This window comes from Marmota marmota, unplaced genomic scaffold (genome assembly GCF_001458135.2).
Source record: "Marmota marmota marmota unplaced genomic scaffold, marMar, whole genome shotgun sequence".
In the NCBI taxonomy this organism is placed as follows: Eukaryota; Metazoa; Chordata; class Mammalia; order Rodentia; family Sciuridae; genus Marmota; species Marmota marmota.
The window spans coordinates 25920014-25932061 of NW_025999977.1; the positions used below are offsets into that span (position 1 = coordinate 25920014).

At 34.0% G+C, this 12048-nt stretch overlaps 1 protein-coding gene and 1 non-coding gene across 2 annotated transcripts in view; one reads left to right on the forward strand and one right to left on the reverse strand.

Annotated features, from left to right (window-relative positions):
• The window catches only part of Lrpprc (leucine rich pentatricopeptide repeat containing), a 106801-nt gene that overhangs the window by 76748 nt on the left and 18005 nt on the right, over positions 1-12048 (forward strand). The window contains exons 26-30 of the mRNA XM_015479718.2: positions 241-309; positions 1074-1164; positions 7036-7178; positions 7264-7375; positions 10307-10433. Coding sequence (XP_015335204.1) covers positions 241-309; positions 1074-1164; positions 7036-7178; positions 7264-7375; positions 10307-10433 — 542 coding nt within the window. The remainder of the gene's footprint in view (positions 1-240; positions 310-1073; positions 1165-7035; positions 7179-7263; positions 7376-10306; positions 10434-12048) is intronic.
• Trnav-cac lies at positions 4408-4480 on the reverse strand. The gene has a single exon. It is a non-coding gene; the product is annotated as a tRNA-Val (tRNA).

Consider the following 12048-nt stretch of genomic DNA (forward strand, 5'->3'; position numbering starts at 1 on the left):
TTCTTTATTAAAGATTTATGGAATGAATATTGACCAGCAAGCCAGCATTTTCAAATAACCTGAATCTCTTAGATACAAGTTAAATATAGGTCACATTTTATGCTCTGTTTTAATCCTTATTGTAGGTCTTTGATAACTGTGGAATTACATTTATAGGTTTATTTTAGTATACTCTCTTTGAGGAAAAATATAATTTTTAACTAAAGCTTACCTGTGTGATATGATTATTTTATTTTTCAGACACCAGGCATTAGAGCTCGACCTACAAGACTTCAGTGGTTTTGTGATAGATGTATTACTAGTAATCAGGTTTGTCTTTAATTTCTGATATCTGAATTACTTAAAACTGAGAAGAAAGCATATGTATTACATGTCATATGACTGTTTGGGCATTTCCAGCAATAGAGCGTTGTGGAAGTGGTATTAACTTGGTTATTCTTCAAATAAGTGATAGCTCATTTGTTTCTGCAGTTAACCTGGGCCCTGAAGATTTTAACTTGCTTTGTCTCAGTTGCTTTGAGCAGGCTGACTTTACCTGGCAATTTAACCTGCTTTAGTCCTTAGTGAATGGAGAAGTTACCTAACAGAACCCAGTGGGATTTCTGCTTTCCTTACCCCGCAGTGCAAGTATCTGTTCACATTGTACCAAGTAAAAGCCACAGGAGTGTAATGTGTGGATAGAGGAATATTTTCATTAACTCACAGTATGCTTGAATTCTCTATACCCTGTTCTCTGCCCCAGACATCTTTAATTCTCCAAAATGTACCTTGATGAAAATTCTCTTATTTTGTGTTCTTGACTCCAGAGGGTCCAATAGCCCTTTAACTTTAAAGAAAAAAACATTTTTAATTGTGGTAAAATATAAATATAACAACATTGTTTTAACCATTTTTAACTGTACAATTCAGTGACATTAAGTACATTCATATGGTTGTACTCAACCCTTTAGTTTTTTAAGTGAAGTTAATCTGCCCCATGCATAAAGCTAATTTGGATTATTCAACTGCTCTCTGTCAACTGTAAAATACATCTTTTACCCAATATAAATCTACCTGTTAATCTTATTTTTAAGGTTGAAGCTCTGGAAAAATTAGTGGAGCTGACACAAAAGCTATTTGAGTGCGATAGAGACCAGATGTACTTCAATCTGCTCAAACTGTACAGTAAGTGATTTCACTGTTTCTCGTGTTTTCAGTTATTTAGTATATTGAAGGCATTGGCAGGAAGGGGGAGTATCAAGCTTTGAGGAAACTCCAGGGATTGACAAATATGGAGTTTTCAACAGAGGCTAGGTTGAACTTTTTCACAGTATGTTACATTGTATTATTGGATATTGTGTAATCTTTATAATTTCTGACATTGATACTGGACTAATGAAAAGGTAAAATCTTCATCCTCAATTGTTCTCTTCTTGTGTTCCTAGAGCCCAGAACTGTGGGTGACTCATGTTCCATGCTGTTAAGGACTTACCAAACTCACCCATGCCAAACTGGCCTAATTCCCTTCCCACCCAACCTTCTCTCTTTATGTAATGGGAGACTAAAGTTAAGGTATAAAAAAGAAGAGGGCTTCTTTTGGTATTTTTTCATTCTTTAAAATGAAAGTGTCCTCACAAAAAGGAACCAAGAAACATGATGTAGCCAAGATACCACTAGGAATGTGTGATCAGGGTTAAAAGGTACCTTCAATGTTGATTTTTAAACTGATACTACTTCTTTTTTAGTGTTTTTCACCTTTTAAATAGAATTTATAGGAGACCATTGGTTTGGACTGAGCTCCTTTTGCACCAGGCCCAACAGACCAAATCAAAATGTAGTTACTCGTGCTGAAGGTCTACACAACCAAATCCAACCTTTCCAGAACTCAGGAGACCTGAGAAAAAGATGATAGCCAAATCCCCAAACAGGCCAGTTTTAGCTGACAAGAAGGTCCCCTCTACTTCAAATTTACAAGAAAAGAACTTTTGAAACAACCATTCTACTTTTTATTTTTTCCTTCAGCCCTCTTTTGCCTATAAAGTTAAACTCCTCTGCTCAGCCTATTGGAATACTTATTCTATTTTATACGATGAGGGTTTGCCCGGTTTTATCATGGGAGATAAAAGCCAAGTAAGATCTTTAAATTGAAATAGAAGAGAAAATAAAATCTTCATCAGAACCATAGAATTTTGTTTTTTGGTACCAGGAATTAACCCCAGGGTGCTTTACCACTGAGCTATAATTCCCAGCCCTTTTTATATTAATTTTTTTATTTTGAGACAGTATCTTGCCAAGTTGCTGAGGCTGGTCTCAAGCTTGCAATTCTCTGGCCTCGGCCTTCTGAATCCCTGGGGTTACAAGTGTATACCACCATACCTGGCTTAATGGGACATTTTGAGGTGAAACTAATCCTTCTTTTCATTTAAATCCTGAAGTAGATGTATCAGTCACTCACTTTAGTACTCATCAACATATTCATGTGTATAGATCCTTTTGCAGAAAGATGCATATCTATTTACACACTTAATGTGTAATTTTTTTTTTTTTTTTTTTTGCGGCAGGGAGGATACCAGGGATTGAATTCAGGGGCACTTGGCCCCTGAGCCACATCCCCAGGCGTATTTTACAGATACTGAGTTGCATAGCGCCCTGCTTTTACTGAGGCTGGCTTTGAACTCACGATCTTCCTGTCTCAGCCTCCTGAGCCACTGAGATTACAAGCATGCATCACCATGCCCAGCTGCCAAAATGGTTTCTTTAAAATTATGTTTTTTTAAATATTAATTTTTTAGCTTTTTAGATGGACACAATATTTTATTCTTATGTGGTGCTGAGGATCGAACCTAGTGCCTCACGCATGCCAGGTGAGCGTGCTACTACTTGAGCCATATCTCCAGCCCCTAAAATGATATTTTTTACTCAGTTATATTTTATAAGCATTTTTATTAATCATCTACAAACGACTAATATACTGAATAGATATGCTAGAACTTAGTCAATCAGTCCCCTTTTGCTTGGCATGTGAATAAATTTCAGTTTTCCATGTTATAAAACAATAGCATATTACTCATCTATGTGTTTATATCGTTGTTTATACCCTTAATTGTTTCTGTATGGCTAAATTCTTAGTATATATACTTAAGGGTAAGAAGTGAATGTGATTTCTGAAAATTTTGACTTCTTTTACCAAATATTGCCCTCATATATTTATACCACTATACACATTTGGGAGTTTTACCGTCCCTTTTTATCATTGGAAGCTTTATCTTACTTCTTGATGATTTAAATAAAATATGACTTACTTTAAAATGAACATTACAATTTTTGGTTGATTCGAAGCACACACTTTACATTGAAGCCAAAGTTTTAAGAATTACAATGGTGATATAATGTAACATAGGTGAATGTGTAAAATAAAAAGCTTGTTTTAGACTCTTAGGATGCTAATTCACTTTTCCACCCATTTCTGTTTCATTTTAAAGAATTATCTTATGGTTAAATTTGTAATTTATGCAAACTTTTTTAAAAAATCCAATATACTGATTTTTATATTCAGATGTAACAACCCTGAAGATATAAAGTTAGTGCCCCCCTGGGCAAGTGGGGTGTTAGAATGTGAGGTGAGGCAAGAGTCCTGGGCAGGCCCAGGGGCAGCAGACCACACATACAAATTTTTACTCAGTTGAGTTTTTATTGTTGCTAAAACAAACAAAACAAAGAAAAAAGAAAATTCCCTCGAGGAATAGGCAGTCTCTGAGTTATCAAATCATTTTCTTCTCCTTGATTCCTCCTATCTGTTCTGTTAGATACGTGCCTCCAGTTTTTTCTTGCTCTGAATAGGAGCCAGTGGTCAAAGGAGCTCATCGGGAATCTGTTTTAGGAAACCTTACTGGGAAGTATACTTTTCAACCCTATTTTTATGCTTCCCACCTTCTGTATTGCCATAAGTAGATTATCTGGTTGTAATAGCCCTTATCCTTTTCTTTCTGAAGAAAAAGCAAACTCCTCTTTTGTAGCCCCTTATTTGTTTTGCCCTCTGACTTGGATTACAACCTAAATATTGTTACATGGACACAGTATATTAGAAAAGCTATACATGGTATGGAATAATATATAAAATGTATTATTATACTTGAAAAATTAATATTTTCCTGAAAAAATAATTTGTTTGACCTACGAAAATTTTTTATGAGCTGTTCTTTTTCATGTTATGATTTTAGCCTCTGAAAGGGGTTGTGTCAGTTACTTGAAGTATTTGTTTTTCTTTTTCTTTTCTGATATTGAAGATCAAATCCAGGGCCTCATGCATACTAGGCAAGCACTGTTTACTGAGTTTTTTCCCCTGTCCTTGGGACTTGGGAGTATTTGTTGAAAAGCAACTTTCCTTTATTTTAAAATAGTGCCTTTTGTACCTTTTTTTTTTTTTGCAGGGGGTGCTGGGGATTGAACCCAGGGCCTTATGCATGTGAGGCAAGCACTCTACCAACTAAGCTATATCCCCAGCCATGTACTATTTTAAATAGTGCCTTTTGTACTATTTTTGTATACACACTCGATTTTGTTGTGAACTAATACCTATTACAGAAACATGCACAAAACAAAGATAGAGCTCAGTCATTTACACAGCCAACAACTCACGAAACTATGTCAGTCTTTAACATTTTCTTATGATCTAAGTTCTTTAATTTATTCTTTGCATATACAAAATAAAGATGAGTTATTCTTTGTATACATAAAGTACTCCATTCAAAAATACAGCTGCCTTAACACTTTGCTTTAAGAATTCTTTAAATCTGCTGGGTGCATTGGTGCATACCTGTAATTCCACTGTTTCTGGAGGCTGAGGCAAGAAGATTACAAGTTCAAAGCCAGCCTCAGCAATTGTGAGGTGCTAAGCAACTCAGTGAGACCCTATCTCTAAATAAAATACAAAATGGGGCTGGGTTGAGTGTCCTGAGTTCAATCCCTGGTACCACACTCCCCTACCACCCCCCAAAATGTCTTTAAATCTATTTTTTGAAAATGTATGACCTCAGCATTTATTCTACCTCAGAGTTATTTTTATGTTATTTCATCAAATATGTATAGCCATTGACATTTATTTTCACACTGGGCAGTCTTTTTCCCCCTCTATTATTACACTAGTAAAATGAATATGTTCGTAAGTATTAAAGATTGAATGCTAATAGCTAACAGTGAAAATGCCGTTGTGTTCACTTGCAGCTCCAAACTCCCTGCCTCGGAGGTAACTTTTGTCAATTGTCCATCCTTCCAGTTCCCTCTCTCTACATTTAATTTATATTCATAAATTTACTTACATATGCATCTATTATGTTAATTATTTTACATTGAGATTGTTTTGCACTTTACATTTTTTATATCCAACAGACTTCTTTTACTTAATGATATGAAATAAATTCATAAGAATGGACAAATACTTGCTTATTCTTCTATTAATTACTAACTTATGTACAGATGTCCTTGAAACAACCAAAGTTGACAAGTGATTTTTTTTTTTAATGAATTCATGGATTTTTAAAATATATACATCTGTGTTTTCGTTATTACCTCCCTCTCGCCTCCCATGTACTGGGGAATGATCCTAGGGGCACTCAACCCTAAGTTGCCCAGACTAGCCTTAAACTTGTGATCTTCCTGTCTTAACCTCCAGAGTTACTAGAATTAAAGTGTGCTCCATCACACCCAGTATAGTCATTATTCTTTTTAGTCTTCAAATTATGTCATTTTTGGACAGTGGGAACCCCTTCCACTGGTTCCTATGTTGTCTGATGCATACCGCATTAGTCTTTGATAGTTCTTTCACTGTCCAGGCTTTTGTTTCATAATTCCCATCTCCAGACCTGGAATCTTTATTTTATGGGGAATGATACTTAGAAAAATGTAGTTTGCAGTTTACGTATGACCCAGGGAAATTTTCCTACTCATATTTTTACCTTTTTCTTTATTGCTGATTTCTAATGGAATTTCTAATGGAATCTAAGTATATTTTGCTTTTTCTCAGAATTTTTTATTTCTAGGAGTCATTAGTTATCAAAAAGCTTAGGGTTTTTCTGTTTTTTTATCCCGAGGGTGGGGGGGTCCTAGGAAATTTTTATTTGTTTTGGTATTTTTTAATAATTCCTCTAATAGACTATGGATCACATATATTCATGTTTTCTGAAGTGTTTGTGTTCCAGAGCAAACCCCTTCATAAAGCTGGTCCCTGTCAGAAAAGCTTTTTAAAAAGACATCTAAAACAGTGTATTTCCTTTGATTTTGCTGTTTGTGAAAACTGGGTCACCACCTAAGAGGAACCATGTTTTTCAGTGTGAAAGAATTTGTGTATGTCCTTTCCAACAGACTTCTTGTCTTGTCTTGGGGCTGGGGTTGTGGCTTAGTGGTAGAGCGCTCGCCTAGCACGTGTGAGGCCCTGGGTTCGATCCTCAGCACCACATAAAAATAAATAAATAAAACAAAATTATAAAATTAAAAAAAATATAGTCTTGATTGCATTACCTATTGAGATAAGATATCTAAGAAAACATATCACACGCTATCAGAGATTCTTCATGGCAACAGAAGAGGAGACAGTTTGTCTCAGCTAAGTAAAAAGGGTTTATAGATTTGTCATTTGTAAAGCAAAGTCATTCATTTGAATGCTTTCAGTCATTTCAGATCCACAATTGTGAACTAGATATTGAACATGTGTTTACCATATTTACAAACACCAAAGGGCATGGTTGAATTATTACTTGTTTCTGATATGGATTTTGGCAATGGTCAATTCCTCAATTACTTTAAAAACAAACTTTTTATCAACATAATTTTCAGTCTTTAATAAAAACAAGGGATCTTAACAGGTAAGATTGTTTTAGTGATTTGTAATTCAAAAGGTTCAGAAATGTATACAGAAAAAAGTCCTTGCTTTTGGTCCACAATCACTTTTGGTTCGTCTCCGTAAAGGCAGTATTTGGAATAAATTCAGAACAAGTTCTGAAGATTTTCATGAATTCTGTTTAAGATCTTTATTATTTTCTGTTTAATCAAATTCTGCAGAAGCAAATGGTGACTGGCAAAGAGCTGATGCTGCCTGGAATAAAATGCAAGAAGAAAATGTTATTCCTCGTGAGAAGACATTAAGATTATTAGCAGAAATCCTTAAAAACAGTAACCAGGAAGTTCCATTTGATGTTCCTGAGGTAATTTGCTTTTAGCATCAGCTTTTATACCAAAAAGATAACTGTAGTTACAGTTTTTGTTTTACCGAATAATTTTGTTTTAAAGATGTGGTATGAAGATGATAAACATTCCCTGACTAATTCTTCATCACCCTCACCTGTGGAAACTAATATAGAGAAAGATTTGTTGAACTCCTGCCGATTGAAGAGGAACAGAGGTAAACATAACCACTGCAATCTTGTTTCTACTAACAGCATGACGTCTAAGCCCAGTGAGCTAGAGGTAGTCTAGGTCAGGGATAGAACTTTTATATATTATTTTTCTCATTTGGACACAATTGGGAGAACTTAAGGTTTGTTGTTGTTATTGTTTTTTTTTTTTTTTGGTTTTTGTTTTTTTATGGAGTATTTTTTTTTTTTTGCATTGCTGAGGGTCAAATCCAGGGTCTTGCTCAAGGTAAGCAGGAGCTCTGTCACTGAGCCACACCCCAGCCCTAGGAGAATTTAAGTATTGATTGAGTAGTGGGTAATACTCAGGAATTGCTCTTATTTTTATTAGATATGATAATGTTATTATACTTTTTAGGCAGTGTTCTTGAGATTCACATGAAGTATTGAGGGATTTAAAAAAAACAACAAAGATTTCTGTAATCGTTTTTAAGCCTTAAAGAACAAAGAAAGCAAATCTGGCCAAATATTAATAATTATTAAATGTAGGTAATGCAGTTCATGATTCCGTTCTTTATACTTTTCTATAGGTTTGACTTTTTCTTAATAAAAACTGTTGTCAATGTACATTTTTATCAATGATTATAATCATGTGTCCCTTAACATGGACATGTTCTGAGAAATGTGGTCTTGGTTGTGCAGACATCATGAGTGTACTCACACAAACTAAAGATGTCATCAGTGTTCCTAGGCTGTGCAGTGTTGTCGACAAAAATGTTGTCATGTGGTACCTGACTACACTTTGAAAATAACATGGTCACAATTTGGGAGGACAAATATGATTTTTATGTGAAAACGAAAACATAACTAGAGCCTTAACTACCATATTAGCATGTGTTGAAGTGATCAAGCAATCTCTGAAGGTTAAAGTCCTTTTACTTGTTATTTCCCCCCTTTTTCTATTAGTAAACTTTCCTGAAGACATCTCTATTCATTTAGACTTCTTTATATCCTTTCCAAATTATATATTACTCTTATTTTTGTTAATTTCTTCCCATGGAATGTTTTAATTTCTTCAATTTTGGGGTGGATTTCAAGTATGTTTTGTGATACTCTATTAAAAAAATAAATATAGCAGATTTGGGGTTTGTTTGTTTCATTTTAGTATTGACAGCTTGGGACTCTATTCAGTAGAAAACACTCAATTTAGAAATTCATAGCCCTACTTAGTTTCCTTAACTAGAAATTTGGTGACACTGGCATAATCTTTCTGAAGTAAGAATAAACTAATCATCTAGAGAATATCTGTTATCCAAAGTAAAACATTTTTATTCCTTGAATTTTTTTCCTTTGCTTCTTACTCAGTCTATCATCCTTGACTCTTTTACCATGTGTCTATTAAAGCTAAATATAAAATTGTCAGTCAATACTATGTAAATATTCTGGTGAAATTTTGATCTGACTAAAATTAGAGTCTGAAACATTCATATATAGCCTTTAAAAAATGTTTTTAAGTGAATACATAAAACTAGTTATCGTAATGCAGTTATTCATCAACTAATTTTATTCTGTTAATTCAGAGGTTCTAAATACTTTTTTTAAAGTATCAGGGTTTGAATGCTTAGCAAGATATAAATGCTTTGAAAGTGGAATGTTCATATTAGTATTTTTCTGAAAGTTCTTAAGGGTATATTGTGATTGTCATACCAGTAGCAAAGTTGTGATAATAGTAGAATTCCTTCTTGCTTATCTGTGCGTTTTTGCTTTCTACTTTTGCCAGTGCCCTAGCACATACAAGTATAAAGCAGTTGGTAATTGAATGGCAACAAGGGTTATTCTTTGGAAGGCTTGCTTAAAATTTTATTAACTTGTACCACAGTTACTTTCACTCACCCAAATTGTTCTCCTTAGTTAAAGATGCACATAGAAATATGTCATCCCTGGTTTCCCTTTTTTTCCTTCCAGTTTAACATGAAGAGAGAAGTAAGTTTTTGACACTGCCACTTCAGTTTAGTTAAGGAAATAATGCACACACTCCCGGCTTGTACATAAAAGCATTATAGTTTTTGCCTGTTTAGAAACCTTAGATAGCATAGAATGTTCTTCTGAGCATGAGCATCTTATCCATTCCTCGATTCCATGTTCTCTGTGTCTTTATGTTGAGCCTTATGTGCATAGAAGGCCGTACCTGATAGTTGAGTTATGCTCTCCCTCGATTTTGATGTGTTTATATACACAAGGGAATGGATTGTAGTTTCAGTTGGCTGTTTATAGCCAGGCAATTTTATTTCAGAAAAGTAAGTGACTGAAAAGTGTAGTTACTTCTCTTTTGGTAACATCTTTTCATTCACTGACAGTTATTGTGAACAAGTGAAATAAAACTGTTAATCAGTCAAACAAATGTTGCCTAGTTTACTTGTTAGATATCTGTATATTTGAAAATTGTATGTTTTTGTATAAGTCCTGTCGTAGCCAAATAATTTGATCTCCTAATTTTAGAATTATAGGCTATATTCACTTTAATGCTATTGTGCTGAAATGTTAACCATTGTAACCACCCACTTATAGATTAAAGATTGCTTTAAAATGAATCTTTTGCTCCCCTCAATCTAAATTATACTTCTGGTTTATTTGGACTTTAACACACATTTTGCAGTTTATTTTGAAACTCGTATCATCTTTTGGCAAATTCAGGAGAGCTATTTATCATTTTTATTGGCAAGAACATAATTTATTGACTGAAGAAAGCTAGTATGAAAAAATAGTTTTAAAAGAAAACCAATATGTGTTTCCACAACTGAAATTTGGCTTTAAAAGATTTGAAGAATGATGATATCTGCTTGTGCCATCAGCATGTATCTCTATAGAATTATAATGGTAGATAAGTATTTAAAAAGAAATATATGGGCTTAGGACTTTCGTTTTCCCCTTCCTTTTGGCCAATTCAGAATAATGTCATCTTATTTTTTTTTCTCTCATAGATGCATATAATATCTTCCTGAAAGCACAAAGGCAAAACATTGTATTTAGCAGTGAAACTTACAACAAACTAATACAATTACTGTTGTCAAAGGATAGTTTTCCACAGGCAATGCAAGTTAAAGATTTGTAAGTATCACTCTGTTAAACTTTTGCTTTAAAAAATATTGACTACAATTAAGATTGTTTTTACATGGTTTAGTAGCAATTGCTTATTTAGCCTTAGTTACCCATAAAGATCGTAAGAAATGCTAACTCCATTGTATGTTTTTTTATCCCATAAAAAATGTAACCATTATTACCCACACATAGTACATTTTATTTTCTTTGTATGCCCGCAGCTCATTTTAGACATCCATGTACATAAAAGTAATTTTTTTTCTTGTTCAGCAACTAATTCCATAGATTTTTTTTTTTTTTTTGTAATAAGAGCAGCCTGTTGTAATGAAGATACAAAGGGCTTGAAAGATGAGGGTTTGAATGTTACTTGAAAGCACCTTGATTTGGGGGAAACTTTGAGCCATCTCTGAGCCTTGGTTTTTCTTCCAGACAATAAGTTTTACATTAAATAACTTAGAGAAACTGAAGGAAAATATAGGTTCTCAAAACATTTTCTATACCATTACCAGTAATGGATTTTTTGGTTTGGTTTTGGATTTTTGAAAGAAAAATCTCTTTGGTGCTAGCAGTGGTTTTGTCTCTTGGGCTAATCCCCTAGATGAAAATACTTTGCTAATCAAAATAAGAAGAAAGGTTTCATACTGGTGTATCTGGTAACTAACTGATGTTATCTTATCCCCAAGTTACTATCTTGAAAACTTTGATTAATAAATAAAAAAACAGTCTAGAAGGGAGGAATTGAAAATCACCTGCCTTGAAACATAAGCATGTTGATGGGTCAGTAGTTTATTTTCAATGGAAAAGAGAACTTTTCCCTAATATACCATTTAGAGATTCTGAAGTAAACTCTCAACCAATTTTTACCTACAAAATTTTTTAAGTCATATCACTTTTGGAATATAGAATTCTGAATAGAAAATTGATGCTTGCCATTCTTTCAAGTCACTAGGAAACCTAGTGTTAATTTCAGTGTTGTTAAAGTTATGCTTGGTAGGTCTATTCCTAGGGTTTGTGTTTTGGTACATTTCGAAAAATGTATCCTGTCATCTATAACCACTGAAGGCAAGGGGTTGGGAGGACTATCTTTTAAAGTTACTTTTCTCAAAAAATTACTATAAAACTATCCCATAATCAAAGGTGTTCTGAAACAGTGGTGATTTGGAAAGACAGAAAAAAGAAAGGAGCTTTTTATGTTGAGAATTAGGTATTAAAGTGAGGAGATAAAACAAAACCGTTTAGTGCTGAGAATGGTCCTAAAAATACAACTAAAAAAAAATTTTTTTTTTTCCGTTCTTTTTGGGTTTGTTCTGGAACAGTGGCCCTTACTCTGGCAGCATAAAAAGATTCCCCACATCCCACCACAAAGGTGGGCAACTGCTAGGGTGTCAAGGCACAGGAATGTGCATTTTACTAAGCTCCCTGGGTGATTTAGGAATCATGTGTCTCTAACATTTTGGTTACACACCCTTAATACTTGTAGTAACGTATCACATGTAAGTATATTATAGAATATACTTAAAACATTCATGAGATGAGATTGGAAAACAGAGATTTAAACATATTCTTGCCTCTTAGGGTGGGTGCTCATTCAGAATCCTAGAATATTTTCCAGACTGCAATTGCA